Source organism: Vipera ursinii (assembly GCF_947247035.1).
Source record: "Vipera ursinii genome assembly, chromosome: 2".
In the NCBI taxonomy this organism is placed as follows: Eukaryota; Metazoa; Chordata; class Lepidosauria; order Squamata; family Viperidae; genus Vipera; species Vipera ursinii.
In genome coordinates, this window is record NC_139513.1 from 151514033 (window position 1) to 151532055 (window position 18023).

The 18023-nt window shown below is 44.6% G+C and overlaps 1 protein-coding gene across 1 annotated transcript in view; it reads left to right on the plus strand.

The window, feature by feature from the left end:
- The first annotated feature begins 13187 nt into the window (after positions 1–13187).
- The window catches only part of MARCHF9 (membrane associated ring-CH-type finger 9), a 53179-nt gene continuing 48343 nt past the window's right edge, over positions 13188–18023 (plus strand). The window contains exon 1 of the mRNA XM_083351217.1: positions 13188–13690. Coding sequence (XP_083207343.1) covers positions 13301–13690 — 390 coding nt within the window. The 5' untranslated portion in view covers positions 13188–13300. The remainder of the gene's footprint in view (positions 13691–18023) is intronic.

Here is an 18023-nt window from a genome sequence, read left to right on the forward strand (position 1 = left end):
TTACCTCAGCCCAGATTCCACCACGGGTTCACAGCTGCACTGTAGCCCACTTTATGGACACTAGAACCAACCACCATTTCTAAATCGCTTTTTGGATTTATTCATCTTTGTAGTTAAAGACGTCTGTCTTTAGACGTTAAAGACGTCTTTCTTTGGAATAGATAAGTGCTTCTCTCTGGAGATTTTCTTTCTAGACTTATATTTATATTGAGGTAAGTTATATTTATAAGTCAATAAGTAAGTTATATTCATATAGAATTTGTTTTCCTGAAATTTGTCTAACTCACAAAACTTTGGAAACAAAAGCATTTATACACAAGGGCTGAATTTTTATTTTTAAGGGATTGTAAACTGAAAACTTTTCTTTTTCTTTTTTGACAAATCTGCATTCTGGAATTACAGCTTTAAGCTTTGAACTGGCTAGGCTTTTTTTTTTCTATCTACACTCCCACCCATTAGTCCGATGTATAAACAAAGACTTCTTCCTTTGAATTGAAGGCTTTTAACATATCTTTTACCAGGTAAGTGTGCCGCAGAACATGGCTGCAAACAGAGGTAGCAGATGAGAGTCTGGAAAGGAGCAACAGATTCTGCTGTTTCTTACAAAGGCGATGCTTGACTTTGATAATACATTAACACAACCTTTAGAAATTTAAGTTTGAGACTTTTGGGGGGGCGTGAAATGGATAAAAGACTGGACAAGATTTTAGGGGAAATTAAGCAAGTTTATGACAGGATGGAACTGTTTTTAGAGAAAAAGTAATTTGAGAATTGGACTTCAAGAGAGGGCTGGACATTTGGGCTATGCTGGAACTCAGAGAGAAGAGATTCTGTCTGAGATTTAGGAGAATTCCGGAGGACCTTTCTGAATACATATGAAAAAAGCTCGTTCAGGAATTAGCTGATTTGTTGAGTTGGGAAGAGGAATAGATGGAGGGAGAGTTGGACAAGGTCTATCGCTTAAATACATGTTTTGCTGCAATGAGGCGAGCACCAAGAGATCTTTGGGTTCCTTTTCTGAGGAAAAGAACAAGGGATCAAATTTTTGCAATGTCATTTCAAGACAAGATTGATGTAACTGTTTTAAAGGAGATTCTTATTAGGGTCCCGAGTAAGAGGAAAGATTACTTCTTCCTAACAGATATTTTGAAGCAGAAAAGGATTCCACTTCACTGGGATAAGGTGGAAAGAGTAATTCTTACTTTCCGACACCAAAGATATAGACTGATTACTGTCCAAAAAGCTAAAGATTTTCTGGAAAAATGTAAGGCAGAACCAGACCATTTTCCTATGGGGATTTTCTGGTAAAGATTCGCAAAGATTGCAAGTGACTAAAGATACTGAGAAACAGAACTACTTTGGGAGTTACAGTTTTAAAGACTTCGATAAAATCTTCTCTTGAATATGGTTTATAAAATTTTAATATAGAATATAAGTGGAGCAAATGCTCCTTAAAAAAGAAAAAAGACTTTCCACTACAGGTAGTCCTCGACTTACAACCAATTGTTTAGTGACCCTTTGAAGCTACAACAGCACTGGAAAAAGTGACTTTTGATTCGTCCTCATACTTGTAACCTTTGTAACATTCCCAACGGTCACATGATCAAAAATTCAAGTGTTTGGCAACCAGCATCTATTTACAATGGCAGCAGCATCCCAGAGTCAAGTGGTGGGTGGCTTCCAACAAGCAAAATAAATAGGGGAAGCCAGATATACCTAATCGCTGCGTGGTTCACTGATCAACTGCAGTGGTTCATTTAACAACCATGGCAAAAAAAATAATAATCATAAAATTCCCCGTGACTTATTTAACAACCACCTTGCTTAATAATTCCAGTCTCAACTGTGATCATAAATTGAGGGCTATCAATATTTGAGAAAATTTAAGTAAGATATGTTTATATCTTGTTTATAAGAAACACATATATGAAAGAACATGTAAAGGTTTGATCTCTAAGACTCTGGGTGAAGAATTTATATCAGTGGGCTTAAAAAAGACTAATGAAGCAGTTGACACTGACGTCCAAGGAATTAAATCTGTAATTGTTGGTCCTTATGTTCCAAAGGAGGATTAAAGCAAAGGTTTTTTAAATTATGGACCAACTGACTGTTTTTCATATGTGAACTCATGTATGATGGGGTATTGGAATGGAGCTGTTGCTCCACACAATTTGATAGAGGTTCATATAAGGAAAATAAACTTAACCAAGGCAATGTCTTTAAATATACCCTGACAGTTTGGTACTTTAAAAAAAAAATCTACAACTTTTAGGTGGAGATTAAATGAAGTGTTTTTTTACAAAACATTTGGTGATGGATGACTGCAGGAAGAAAGTAACTGAATTCTTTTGACAACTACCTAGATAAAAGGACAGACTTAAAAACCCTTTGGGATGCCAATAAAGGTATTTTTTATTTTATTTTATTTATTTTATTTTAATCCCATTTATATCCCGCCCTTCTCCGAAGACTCAGGGCGGCTTACAAGCTTAGCAGTAGCCTTCATTCTATGTATATGCCTGCTTATTAGGGCTTTCACACACACCCCAAGTGGCATTATTACAAAGTCAGCTTAATTGCCCCCAACAATCTGGGTCCTCATTTTACGTACCTCGGAAGGATGGAAGGCTGAGTCAACCTTGAGCCTGGTGGGACGCGAACCTGCACTAATTGCAGGCAGCTGGTGTTATGAGAGTTTTATTTTATCCAATATGATCAAGAGTTAAAAAGAAAGTCTCAAGAAAAAAAATGCAAGTTACTTTGGAGGAAATTGAAAAGAAAGATGAATTACAAAAGTCACCAACAGATGCATGTATTATATGTCAGATTGAACATTTGCAATAACAATTATCTATGCTGGCTGTAAGGGAAATAGAAGCAAAGTTGAAATATGTGAAACCGAAGAATGGCTATGGAGATTCACAGTCACGGTGGTCCCAAAGTTGCTTTTTCAAAAGGCAAGTGGACTTTTTTGGTTTTGCTTGAAGACGTTTCACTTCTCATCCAAGAAGTTTCTTCAGTACCTTTTGAAAAAGCAGCTATGGGTGAAACAGAAGAATTTTCAGTTTACAAATAAACCTAGGAAACTGAGAAAGGAAAGAAAATAATAGTGAAAATTCAAAAAGGAGATGTTAGTGGACAATGCAATTATAAAGAAAACTTTTATTATTACTATTCCAATTTCTATAAACCACAAGATATTTTCTCAGGAAAAATTGAGGAATGGTTAAAAAAAAAACAAAATTTATCAAAACTTTCACAATCCCAGAAACAAATTATGAACATCCTACACCTGTTTAAACAAGCTATTAAAAAAGGTACCAGGACTGGACAGACTACCTGGTTTTTATTATAAACATCTTGAAGACCATCTTGTACAACTGCCTCAGAAAATGATGTGTCCTATTTTACAAGGAGGTGCAATGCCAGAATCTCGGAAAGGGGCCAATATTGCATGGTTAGCAAAAGAAGGATAATATTGAACTTCTACTAAAAATTATAGACCAATTTCTTCATTGAACAATTATTATAAAGTGTTGTCATCAATTCTGGCAGACAAGCTAAGAAGTTTTTACTAGACTTTATTCATGAAGATTACTTAGATTTTTACCTAAAAGACAATTGTAAGATGTGAGAACTGTGCTGGATGTAACAGAATATTTATAGCAACATAATGAAAAACAAGCTGCATTAATTTTTGCTGAGATGCTGAGAAAGCTTTTGACAATTTGAACTCATCCTTTTTATTTAAAGTTCTGGAAGATACAGACTTTGGTGGAATTTTTTTTCATGGAATCACGTTGATATATACAGCCCAAAAGGCTCAAATTATAGTTAATAGTGAATTGACTAAACCATAGGTTGGCAACCGGCGGCTCCGGAGCCACATGCGGCTCTTTAAGCCGTCTTCTGCGGCTCCCGGTGCGCTCGCACCTCTCCGAACGGGCGGAGGTGCGCGCGCACCACTCCAAAGGTTTGGAGAGCTGCGCGCGCACCTCTCAGAACAGGCAGAGGTGCGCGCTCACCACTCCGAATGGGAGGAGGTGCACGCGCACCACTCCAAAGGTTTGGAGAGCTGCGCGCGCACCTCTCAGAACGGGCAGCGGCGGTACCTGTTTGGAGACCTGCTGGTGTTCGGGCGGAGATGCGGTTTGGAGACCTGCTGGTGCCGGTTTAGAAAGCTGCTGCGGCCGCGACAGCTTTCTAAACTGGCACCAGCAGGTCTCCAAATGGGTGTTCGGGCGGAGGTGCGGTTTGGAGACCTGCTGGTGCCGGTTTAGAAAAACTGGCACCAGCAGGTCTCCAAACGGATGTTTGGGCGGAGGTGCGCGTGCACCTCTGCCCGAACACCCGTTTGGAGACCTGCTGGTGCTGCACCAGCAGGTCTCCAAACGGGTGTTCGGGCGGCAGTTTGGAGGTCCTGGGGGTGACTTTAGCAGCGCCCGGGCTGAAGGCGGCGCCGCAACCCAGCGCCCGTCACCAGGGAGACCTGTCGCCGCTGGCGTGCAGGTGTGTCCACATAAAAAAAAGTGAAACTGTGCGCGTGTATCCAAGCACGCGCATGGGCAAAAACATTTTGCACATGCTCAAAACATTTTTATGCGCATGCGTGTGCGTGGATGCACGCGCATGGCTCCCACTTTTTTTATGTGTGATGGAACCGGTTCCCAGTGGCTCTTTTGCTTTTTCAGGTTGCTGACCCCTGGACTAAACCATATGATATTCGGAAGGGGACAAGACAAGTTAGTTCTCTGTCCTCTTTGTTGTTTTATTTCGGTTCTTGAAATTTTACTTAGAAACTTTGTTTTGCAACAAAGATTTTGGTTTAGAGCATGATTACAAAAGATCAAAGTGTTTTGATGAAGAAATCTGGTTTTAAAACTGAGAAAAAAGTTAAACATTTGGGGGTTATTTAGTAATGTTGAATTGTATGTGGTTTTGAATAACTATGTGAAGGTATGGAATGAAGTTAATAAAAGATATGTTGAGATGGGAAAGCCTACAATTATATCATTGTCGAGAAGAATTTCTGTGATTAAAATGAATGAATTAAAATGCACATTCTTTACTTAGAATGGTATTTTTCCCCCCCCCCAGACAATAGAGGTTAGAAGTAGCAAATTTGAAATTTATTTATTTATTTAATTTAATTTTTATACCGCCCTTCTCCCGAAGGACTCAGGGCAGTGTATAGGGCAATACAATAAAATACAATATATAAAAATGAAAAAATATTAAATACAATAGCCCAGTTTAATAAATTACAAAACGTTAAAATACCCCTAAACCCATCAGACCAGGCCGGCTTGTTCAAATAAATATGTTTTTAGGTCACGTCGGAAGGAGCGAAGGTCGGGAGCCGTCCGGAGCTCCAACGGTAAACGGTTCCACAGGTCTGGCGCGCCCACAGAGAATGCCCTCCCCCTGGGGGCCGCCAGTCGACACCTTTCACCGACGGCACCCTAAGGAGGCCCTCTCTGTGGGAGTGCACTGGACGAAGGGAAGTTGATGCCGGCAGCAGGTGTTCCCGTAAGTAACCCGGACCCATTTCACAGCTTGTTGTTTACTTTGGATAAAAGAGTGAGTGACCTTAAGAAACAGGTTATTGGAATCGGAGGGACATGTTTTAAAATTAAGATACCATGGGTATCTGTGGCATGACAAAGAGGTAAGAAGACACAGGGGAACCAGTGAACATCCAGAATTACATGGTAAATAAAGATTGTGCATGCACAGCATATTCTTTGCTGTGGAAGGAAAAATTATATACATGCAAAGAAATATGGACATCCCTGGTCTATAGGATTATGGAAAGCCCTACCAGCATGGAACAAATATCACTCTAAAGAAAACCAGAACTTAATAACAGGGAAGTTTTGTTGGCTATCAAAACCAAATTCAAATAAATGTTATTACTTTATTTTGCATTTTATACCACTTCAATGATTGCCAACTGTAAGTGGTTTATTTACACGATATTTGTTAACCCCTCGGAGATTAGAATGGCCCCAACCCTGTTGGCCTTTCACGAGGCTTTAAAAACTTGGCTGTTTTCCCAAGTCTGTGAGGCTGAATGTGTTAAGGGCCCTTTCTTGGCTTTACTGGTTAACTGTCTTGGCTGCTGTGTATATTTATTCTGGATGGTTTTTTTATTGTTTCCTATATTTTTGGTTGTTTTAATTATTTTTATAATTTTGGAACTGTAAGCCTCCCCAAGCCATTGATTGAGATGGGTGGCTGTAGAAACTGAATAAATAAATAGAACTAAAATTAAAAAGAATAAACCAGAACCAACAAATAACTATCCACAATGCACCAGAGAACAATTTATCTCCCTACACATTCCAGTACAAGAAGAAACAGCCGCATCAGATAACCATGGTCCAAAGCTTCCTGATATAGGCAAGTCCCGATGGCTTTCCTGAATCCCTGCAGGGTTGGAGCCAGTTGGATAAGGAGGTTGAGATTCCAAAGAGTGAAGGGGAAGGAAGCAGCTGAGAAGACCTACTTCCTTAGTTCTTGCTGGCAGCATGCTCTGCTCATTTTTTATTTCATTCACCAAGCAAAAACAATTGGGAGAAGGTGATTCTGAAGATATCCAAATCCTAATCCAAGTAGGGTTTTAAAGTTAACAACCGGTACCTTATAGCCAGAATCAACTACTAACCAATGAAGATCCTGAAGCACAACATGCTGTTGAGCTGAAATAAATGTGCTCATAACGTAAGTATCCAAGCTGCCACATGCTGGACTAGTAGTAGCTTCCAAGTAGTCTTCAAGGGTGACTTCACATAGAGTGTCTTGCAGTAGTCCAGACAAGAGATGACTGAGGCATGAGGACAGTGTAATCAACGTAGAGAAGTATAAGCATACTGTTGAAAAAGTATGCAAGGGCAGTTACCTGAACATCAGCTTAGCCCTCTGAGAGTAGGGGGTTAGAAGAAACTCAAGGTTTACCTGCCTTGATTCTCCTTACTTCAGAAGAGGGGAAAGGTGAAACTCTGTTGACTTTGAAGATTATCGTTTTATCTTTAGTAATAGAGTTCAAATAGGATTATTCACTTTAGAAGAAATTAATCTTGGAGACTTTTTCCCATGCCCAATACATGAGCATGTGAGACATACATACATAAATGCATGCAACTTGTATGCACTTATGTTTGTACACATACATATTATACAGCACATTCATACAGTATATATACATACACTCTATAGAAGAGCAAAGTATGATTAAACAAAGCTTAACATTGAATTAATAATTACCAATTCAAATTAATTGACTAAAATGAGGTACCCTATTCTCATATTCCAATCATTCTCTCTCATATGCACAAACCATTGTGACACAGAAATACACAGGTGTACATACATATACATACAGTCATCTCCTTAAGATTTACACGCTTATAGTATATCAGAAATTAGGATGCAAGTAGTGACATCCACCAGAATGTTAAAGGGTGTAGATTAAGTAAATCAGTGTTGAGGGATTGTGGTGTAAGCCCTGTCCCTTTTCTATGAATTGTAATGTTGCTTGTTCACCCAGAAGAGTCGGAGCTTGTGATGTGACTGCAATTGTGGTGTGACACCACAATTCTGATGAAAGTAACAAGATCCTGTGGAAGACCCTAGTCACAATACAATACATAATGGTGATACAATATTTGCATGACTTTATCATTGCACAAATTTGTCTGCTTGGCAAGAATTTGGCTTGCCTCAAATACTGCTGCCCCGAATTCATAATAAATTATTTGAGAATAAATTTCTTCATGGTAAATGAAGAATCTCAGATCTTTTAGAGAATCCATTTTTCTAGCAGTAGAACATCATCTAGTTAATATTGAAAATCACATTTAAGTGGCCTTCAGCACTCAGTGGTCTATCTCTGCTGATAGGAGCAGCCATTCAATCTTTACTGACAAAAGGAAACAAAGCAAATCTGATATTTGACAAAGATCCAGGTCTGATGGCATCCAATGTAGTAACCTTCTTGCAGCTAAGCAGGTCTTGGACTCAATAAAACAAGGGAGGGGAAAAATAATGCATTAAAATTGCTTCCATACTTTGCAATTAGCTTTGCATAACTAAGAGTACTTGTATTGTGGGCTAAGGTAAAGGTAAAGGTTCCTCCGCACATGCGTGCTAGTTGTTTCCGAATCTAGGGGCCGGTGCTCATCTCCGTTTCAAAGCCAAAGAGCCAGCGCTTGTCCGAGGACGTCTCCGTGGTCATGTGGCCGGCATGACTAGACGCCAAAGGCGCACGGAACACTGTTACCTTCCCACCGTAGTGGTCCCTATTTTTCTACTTGCATTTTTTACGTGCTTTCGAACTGCTACGTTGGCAGAAGCTGGGACGAGTAACAGGCGCTCACTCTGTTACGCAGCACTCGGGATTCAACCCGCCAAACTGCCGACCTTCTGATCGACAAGCTCAGCGTCCTAACCCACTGAGCCTACCTTATAGCAATAAACTGTGCAGAAGTGATATTCAGCACAACTTTTTACATGGGTTTTCCTTTCACCTTTTCTGCCATTCTTTGTTGTGATTATATAAAAATTCCAAATTCAACTCCAAGTTCAAGAAACCAATTGTGTTTTCTCTGCCAAAATTAATTTATTGGATTTTCATGCAAATCCTGCTCTGTGTGATCTTCTGCCTATAGGACAGAATGTAAATTTCAGAGGCCAAGCAAGGAGTCCAAACAAAAGCCATCAAGAGTTTTCAGAGAGAAACAAAAGAAAAAGACTTAGGTATATTCCAAAGTCTGTTCCTGGGTTTGCCAAAACATAGCTTTCAAGTATAAAGTGGCCCTCCCCTTCAGGCCTTTCAGTATTAATAAAGGACTGTAGACTGCAGCATGGAATATAACAAAAGCAATCCAAGGACCAGTTCACAGGAGTACAGGCCACAAAGCCCCAGCTTGGTGCACTGCAAGAAGAGGCACAGAATTTAAAGGCTGCTCCTCCCTTGCTAAATCTTGAGAGACTCGGGAACCTGCTCTTAGGAGACATCTCACTCCAGCTCAACTTGGGCGGGAAAGAGAGTACTTATGAGCTGAGATTTAGACATGAACATAATACCTAAACATGGCTATTACTAAGTCAATACAATTGTAAAGAAGGAATTCCAGAAGATCCTAGTTAAATTCCTTATTATCCAAAGGGTGTAATATTAATATAACAGTTGGGTTTAGTTGCTGTTTGGAAGAGGAAAGGAGATTCCATCCTCATTCATGCACCGAAGTTTGGCAAGTGACTTTGGGACAACCTGTCTGTCAATTATTTCACTTGAGTGTTGTTTTACGAATACAATGAGAGAAAATTATGTGCACCTTATGAACTGCTTACAGTTTACCAGTGATTTCCCATTGCCTTTACATTTGGAGAAAATTATCCTTATTTTAACATTCTTCCCAATGGTTCCACGCTTCTGCTATCTTTTAATGACCACATCTTAGAGCCATTGCTCTTCCAACTCTATCACCATTGTCCACAGCCAAACTACCTGGCTTCCTTTCCACCTTTCCCCACTTGTCACTCCGTTTAGGCCTCCTTCCCCAAACATGGCTCTACCCTGCCCTTTTCTTTCAAACCCCTCTTCAAAACCCAGTTTTACCAAAAAGATGTTTAGGTATAGGGTCTCCTACTTGAGAAGGGGGTTGGACTAGAAGACCTCCAAGGCCTCTTCCAGCTCTATTCCGATTGGTTGGTTTTATTCCTTATAATCCTCATTTCCAGACCTAAGCATATTCAACAGTATGTGCTCATATTCTTTTTTTTTTGCCTGCAGCCTTTCTTTTATCAAAATTTTGGTTGTAAGATTTTTCAGGGAAGGGAAGTTATTTTTACTTCATTCTTCTCTTGCTTTCTGCTTACCTATTAACATTAACAGCACTTTGGCGCTAGGAATAAAGCAATACTTTGCTTTGTCTTTTGTTCACCCTTCTTGTTACTTAATTGTAGTGTGAAATAAGTTCATCTGCAATCAACCCCCCCCCCCCACACACACACCCTTTTCTCATCCACCCCCACCTCTCTGCCTTCTGCCAGGTTGGTGACTGTATTAAAAACAGCCTCCCCCAAGTTTCATTACCAGCCTACTTTATCCACCTGCTCTTTAAACCTCTTTTTATTCCAAACTGAAAGATAACCTGCCTCCTTTCAGATGTTGTGCACCGCAACTTCTAAACAATTGTGATAAGGGATTATAGGAAATAAAAAGTCCAAAAATTGGGAGAGTACCAAATATAATCTATTCCTTCTCTAATCTTTTCTTCGGTTCTTTATTTGCTGAACCTCTTTCCCTGTCCGTTTTATTCATTACACCTGCCTTTTTATTCTGAATAATGGAAAGTTGGCTGGCCTTAAATCCTACTTAACTATTTAGAGAAGATTGTTATCTATCCATCCATCCATGTATCAAAAGCCTTGGTGGAGCAGTGGGCTAATGCCTCCTTAAGTAACACCAGCTGCCTGCAATTAGTGCAGGTTCGCATCCCACCAGGCTCAAGGTTGACTCAGCCTTCCATCCTTCCAAGATAGGTAAAATGAGGACCCAGATTGTTGGGGACAATTAAGCTGACTTTGTAATAATGCCGCTTGGGGTGTGTGTGTGTGAAAGCCCTAATAAGCAGGCATATACATAGAATGAAGGCTACTGCTAAGCTTGTAAGCCGCCCTGAGTCTTCGGAGAAGGGCGGGATATAAATGGAATTAAATAAATAAATAAATAAATAAATTTAACATTTCTGCTTCAAGGCTTAAAAGGCAAATTAACCTAGGAAAAGAACATCACTTATCTCCTCACCTTCCTTTGTTCCTCAACACCCTCCCTGACCCAGAGTCTCACGTGAAGGATAATAGCTCTTGAGTAAGTGAGGTCACCAGACTTCTGGGTCAGGACAGAGACGTTCTTCCTAAGGGAGAGACAGTTTTAAGCCTGCTGAGTTAGGGAATGATTTTCGGAGCAGAGATGAAGCTTTCACTGTCAAATTCTGACATTTTCCCAAATTTTGAATTTATTTTTATTTTTTAAATTTTAATTCCATTTATTTATTTATTTTTTATTTATTTTAATTCCATTTATATCCTGCCCTTCTCCGAAGACTCAGGGCGGCTTACAAGCTTAGCAGTAGCCTTCATTCTATGTATATGCCTGCTTATTAGGGCTTTCCCCCCCCCCCAAAGCGGCATTATTACAAAGTCAGCTTATTGCCCCCAACAATCTGGGTCCTCATTTTACCTACCTCGGAAGGATGGAAGGCTGAGTCAACCTTGAGCCTGGTGGGACGCGAACCTGCACTAATTGCAGGCAGCTGGTGTTACTTAAGGAGGCATTAGCCCACTGCGATTTAACAAATCCGCTTTTTTTTCCCCAGAGAAGCTTTCCCTACCGCCTCCATCTAGGCATCTCTGGAATGGGGGGAAACGCAGACTGTTTCTTAGGGCAGCGTTTCCCAACCTTAGGAACTTGAAGATGCGTGGACTTCAACTCCCAGAATTCCCCAGCCAGCATAGCTGGCTGGGGAATTCTGGGAGTTGAAGTCCACGCATCTTCAAGTTCCAAAGGTTGGGAAACGCTGTCTTAGGGCACTTTTCACATTTCCCGGGGATTCTCTTCCCTCCCCCCCCCCCGTCTTTCCACGTGGTCGAGGTCGACCGACAGTCGAGTGGCGCAGCGGTTACGCATCAGCCCCTCGGTTTTCCTCCGACGCCGACGCGCCTCCGAGGCCCCCACGCAAGCCTTGCATCCACTCGCTTCGCGCTCTCGCTCTCCTCCCGAAATGTTTTATTTAACATGCTGTACCGGAAGGAGAAGCCATCTTCCCTCTCCTCAGCCCTGAGCCGCCGCCGTCGTCGCAGCCGCCGCCGCCGCCAGCGCTGCCATTCGGGCTGTCGTGCGGCCCAGCCCCCGGATCTCGGGGGCGGTGGGAGGAGGAGAGGCGTGGGGAGTCGGCTGGCAAGCCCCGACGGCCGGGGGCGCCCTGGGACGGAAGCCTAGCGCCCGCCGGGGCCGGCTGCATAAAAGAGCCGAAGGGAAAAGAGGGCTCCGCATCTCAGACGCTGCCCGCCGGAGCTCCCCTCCCTGCGCGCGCGCGCGCACACACACACACAAACACAAACACACACACACACACGCACCGCCCGATCCCGGCAGGAGAGGGTGGAAGCGGCCGCCCGGCGGGGCAGGGGAAAAACCGGCTCGAGCGCGCCGGGATGCGACTCCTCCAGCCCGGCGGCGCGGCTGCAGTTGAGGCTGCAGCAGGGAGCGGAGCTACCGGGAGCGCTGCAGACAAAAGAGCCGCCTGCGCCTGCTGCTGCCCAGCCGGCTCCCGAGGGGAGGAGGAGGAAGAGAGAGGGCCCTGTCGCCGGGGCTGCAGGTCCTGAAGCGGAGGTAGCCGCCTCCCCGGCGGCCGGCAGAAAGGGAAGCTCGGGCAGGAGAGAGAGAGAGAGAGGCGCAGCCCGCCGTTGCAGCGCGTCTGCTGAAGCCTCCTCCTCCTATTCGTCGTCGCCCTCCTCCCTCTTCCTCTTCTCTCCTCTCCTCCTTCCTCCCTCCCTCCCCGGATCCTCCGTGGAGCCGACTGCAGGCCCTGATCGCCGGCAAGCTCTCCCTTGGCTCGCCTCGCTTTAACAATGGCCCGAGGAAATCCGGACGCCGGAGCTCCGCTTAGAGTCCGAGAGGGACTTTTCCAGCGCGCCGAATCCTAGCGGAGAGCAAACCGGCCGCGGCCTCGGGAAAAGAGGGGGGAGCGCGGCTCCTGTCCCAGCCTAGCAGTCCGCCCGCAACGCCTGGACTTGGCGCCAGGCAGGACGGCTGCCCGACCCTCTCCCCTCCCACCCACACCCACACACACACACGCATACGCACCCCGCGCCCTCGTCGCCCACCCCGGCGGGACCTGGAGTTGTCGAATTCGGACCTCTTCGATTAACCCTTCGCTGTCCGCGCCCAAAGCCCTTTCTCTCCGTCGTAGCCGGCTGCCACCTCCCCCCTCCCCATTTCCTCCTGCCCTTCGTCCATCTCTGCGACCCCCCTCCCTCCCTCCCCGACACCTGTAAACGCGCAGCTTGCCTTTCCCCTCCGCGACGAGATGTGGGCTGCGAGTCTCGCTCCCGACGTCCGCCCGTCTTCCACCTGCCGGGCCCTTTCCCGATCTTCTCCGTTCCCCGATGCTAGGCAGGGGCGCAGCTAGACGGCGGCGTCCCGCACCCCACCTCTCCGTGGCTCTCCCCCCTCCCCATCCCGAAAGGGACACGCCGCCGCCGCCGCCGCCGCCGCCCTGGAAGAAGGTAAATGATGTTCAAGTACCGGATCCGCATGTTTTTCAACGAGCTGAAGCTGCTGGTGTTGATGCGGCGGGGCCGCCCGGAGCCCGAGCCTGGAGCTGGGGGAAGCCGGGGAGCTCTGGGCGGCAGTGGCTGCGGATGGCCGCCCTTCGCCGATTGCTCGGTCCAGCAGGACGATGAAGCGGAGTATTACGGCGGAGGAGGCGCCGAGACGCGGCCCCGGAGCCTGGCCTTGGAGGAGAAGGACCCTCGCCTTCAGCCGCCGGGGCACCAGCCGGGGCATCAGCCCACCGCGGGTGGGGCCGGAGGAGCTTTGGACTCAGTGTCGCTCAGCAGCAGCTTGGATAGTGGGATGAGGACCCCGCAGTGCCGGATTTGCTTCCAGGGACCAGAGCAGGTCAGTGGACTGAAAGAAACGTTTGGGGGAGAGGGGGGAAAGGAGAAGGTTGTCCTGGGTTTTGAGGTGTGGCCGAACCCCAGAGAAAAAGCCCCTTGTGTCTGGGTCAAGTTGGAGTCTGATGGCAGGATGCCAGACCAGCTGGGTATTAGAGGAGGATGGGTTGGACCGTTGGACAACTTCCTCCCCAATTTTCCCTAGTGTCTGCATCTTATTGGGGACTCCTGTCAGTTCACGGTTTCAAAGGTCCTGGGGTGGGGGTGGGGGCAGAGGGTAGAAACACCAAGGCCAAGGTAGTGACAGGAGTGGCAGCAAAAGCCATAAAGTTATCGAGATGTCAGTGAAGTTAGCCACTAAAAAAATGCTGAGAGAGAGGCGTTTGGATGCCGGGATGTCACCTGGTGTCAAGGTGGAGACCACATCATGTCCTGCAACCTGATTTCCGGGATGCCAAGGATTTGAGATCTGTTTGGGGACGTAGCCCCAAAGACACGTTTCAAGATTTGTTTTATTTTTGTTTCTGGAGAAGCTCACATGGTGCCATGGGATGAAACTAGTGACAGTGCGTGCACAAGTGAGAATGGTTCTTAATCCCTGTGGCTTCCCTCTTTTCCTGCCAGCTCTCCAATCCCACATGTGGGCTTGCTTGCAATTTATTTCCCAAAAAAACCCTCAAAAGCCTTTTGGGGGGGGGAAGCTGTATTAGATGACCTCATTGTGGATATGGGGACAGTCTGGGTATCAACCCAGGCCACTTAATCTAAGTAGGGAACCACAGGAGAAGCATGCTATCTCTTGAGATGGCTTTCATTGGCGTTTGAGGAAGTGCAAGCTGCTCTGAGACCGTAAAGAGGACCCTGGGCTTACCAAAGACGTATTGTGCTATTGAAGGTGCTTGGAAATGCAACATTCCTGAGCTGCCAGGAAGGCCATGCGCTGGGACCTGAGAGCAATTGAGGTGCTCCCTGTGAATTCCATTTCCTTGGCTGGCACAGAGCCTTTTACGTTTGCACGTGCCGACAGGGTGTCTTTAGGATTTCTCCTCCCTTAGCCTACTGCCTCTAAGAGTGCAGAGTGATGGGCTTTATGCTCTAAGACAAAGAATAAGCAGACTTCTCCTTTGGAGTGCCTGTGCAGCAACAGCAGTTGTAGTGGCTCCCTGCAGGGATGGGAAAGGCTATTCTAAAAAGACTGGGTAGTAATGAGCTGCTGAAAGGAGTCTGGATGGGGAATTTGGGGAGTTCCAGGGGATAATAAGCAGCAGGAGGCTTCAACGTGAACCTGGCAAAAGGCCTCTTGAGTTGTGTGTCAATGGGAAGAAGACCACACCTCCAGGAGTTGTCTGGTTGGCTCAGAGAAATAAATGCCACCTATTGATCCCTGTCGCCACCTCTTGCAGCAAAGCTGTGTTTTCCTGCAAGAAGCAGGCTGTTCCAGGCATGCCAGTGATGGTCACCTATGGCTTAGAGCTTTGAAATGCACAAAAAAGACAACAGTTTGCAAAAAAGGTAGACCCCGGGTGCCTCTGGCTTCCTTGTCTCAGAGATACTCATAGGAGAGACAATGGGAGGATTGTTCGAAAGCGTCTCAAGTCTCCCACTTTAGAGAAGTCAGGATCTATGAAATTGATACTGATTGTACCGTGTAGGGAGAACAAACCGAATACGGGCATGGCTTACCTTTACAATTCCTATGTTGGGTTGCTTCAGCCTTCTCTTATGCGGGCTCATTTAAACATAGATTGTGGAGTAGATACTAAGAGTGTATGTTGGAATTTATAATTAATCATTTTATTAGGGTCCAGTTAGCCACAGTAATTAACACTAGGTAATTCTCCATCTGTGTGGTTAGGAACAAAAGTCGGAATATGTAGTTACTGTCCCATTTGGCATAGGGAGAGCATTGGTCTGTGAAGTTTCCATTTTATTTTTTTTGTTTTTCTGGAAAAGACGAAATAGCCCAGAGAGTGGCTGATGACCTTTATTTAATATGTCCCAGCCCGATCCCCACCAGATGCATTAGACTTAAGCAGTTCCCCTAATTCTCAGACAGCGTGGATTTAAAGCCGTGGTAGGAAACGATGAGAGTTGAAATCTGGTCCATCATAGGTTATCAGGCTGGCAAAAGTTGTCCTATGACAAGATCACCCCAAGTGGGAAGACACAATATTTATGTGAAACATCCCTGAGAAATGCAAAAACAGTAGTAACCGTGCAGATTATACCCAGTTACAGAATTGGACAGTACTGCACTGGGGTGTGTTTTTTTTTTCTTGATTAGTTAATCTGAAGTGATCGGATGGGTTAATCTTGCTGAGCATTACCTATTCTAACTAGTATTTGCTCTATTCAAGTTCTTCAGCAAAAAAAAAAAGAGTTGATCCTCTAGTCACTTTAACTAGGGATACCAGGAATTGATTTCTTCCCTCCCGCGGAACATGTGCTTTACTACTGGGAATGGCCAGGATTTTCAGAAAGATCAGCCAAAGTGTTAAGAGAGTTGGGTGCACCAGGGAGAAAGTGCTGAAGTCGAGCAGGTGACCATTTAGTGATCTATCTGTTCTGCAGGGTGGCAGTTCAGCTGGTCTGATGGAGATGGATCTTTCCCCCACTTTTTAGCTGAGCTGAAGAGGTAGAGAGAAGCTGGGTGTCCGTGAGGCACGCAAGGAAAAGCTCTTTTCAGATCATGCCCTGTGCATGCTTGCCTTACGCCAGGATTCAGTCTGAGGAAGGGAGGCTATTGTGCAGAAGACAGCATTGATTGTAAGGCCGCTTGCATTCTTTCACATATTGAATGAATGAAAAGCTATGGGAAGCTCTATGAAAAGCCAGGCGACTGAGCTGGCATTACTTTAGGGTGTGGCTGATTTTTTTGTTTGAGTGACTACACATGTTGGCATGAAAAACCACACTGATTTTCTTTTCACAAATTGGAGGGAGGTAAATAAAACTAATGTGTCCATGCACTTTTGTGTGCCTGTTGCTCAGATAAAAAGCTCTTGATGAACCCATGCAAACCATGACTGCATTTTGATGTGCTTCAAAGAATGTTGGTAAAACTGTGTTCACACAATGAGACATCCATGTTCCTTTGCACCTCCCTTTCTGTGTCCTTAGATTTAAGGAATATTTGAGCATTTGCACATCTGTCTTTGGGCTCACATGGATGTACACCATGCTTATATAGGGTTGTAGAAGTATACAAGTACAGGGTATACAAGTATTCTACTGATATTTCCTCCACCTCAAGCTTCTTGGTGTGTTGTGTATTGCCTCAAGCCAGCAAATAATATGTGTATATGTAACCAGATTCTCGTTTCTAAGTAGTTGTGTGTTTTCCTGAGACCTAATTTGGACTCAGGAGGAGAGGCATAGGTACATTTTGCTTTCTGATGAGTATATGTATATACTGTACCTCAGGTTTGTTGCGTGCATCCACATGTGATCTTATTTCCATGTGGCCATTCATATGCATGTAAACTTAACTAATCCTTTGCAAGCTAGAGCTCTCCAGATATAGTGACTATAACTCCCATCGCATACCCAACGGGACAAAGCCTATGGTGCTTAGGAGGTAGTGAATGCTGCACTTCAACACAATTGGATGCCCCCACCTTGGAGGATCCTGGGATAGATGACATGAGTGAGTTCTCTAATTCTTCATTAGTTAACTCTTAATTTGAGTCAGAATGAGCCCCAGACTTTTTATTCTGCCAAGGTTCAACTGTGCAGCATGCAAAATAATGGTACAGGATAAGCATATTACTGAGACAAATAGGCACCCGCCCACCAAAAATGCTTGCTAATAAAGAGTAGAGTCCAGCTGAAGTGGCAGAACATGGCGAAACAAGAGCATCCTCATGTAGCTTCCCTTCATTCCAAGAGGGCTTGGGCAGAGCACCTCCCTGAGGGATTATGTTGCAAAGATCAAATTGATTCAGCTCCTTCCCCCCCCCCCACCCCCAATTTACACGGCCTAAGCGCCTTGACTCTTGAAAACACTCCTGGGTTTAATTGTGCTTCTGTTCTGCATGTTTTTGGAGCACATAAAAGTGACTTCTGATGCCTCATGGTAGGCTTATCTGTCTTGATTCCCATATGATGATAACTTTATTGTCACTTTGAATGTACACCAATCGGCATACATCAAAATGAAATTTTGTTGCATACAGCTCTCAAAGGGTCACCACCTCCGATATATACTCCTTGTAGAATCGTGGCCCGCTCAAATTTCACATTGTCCATTTTAGTCTCTAGGGAGTGAACGATGGCAAACAGGACAGATGGAAATGGGGCTTCATGTGGATTAGCCCTCAAGTTAGCTTGTATTCTGA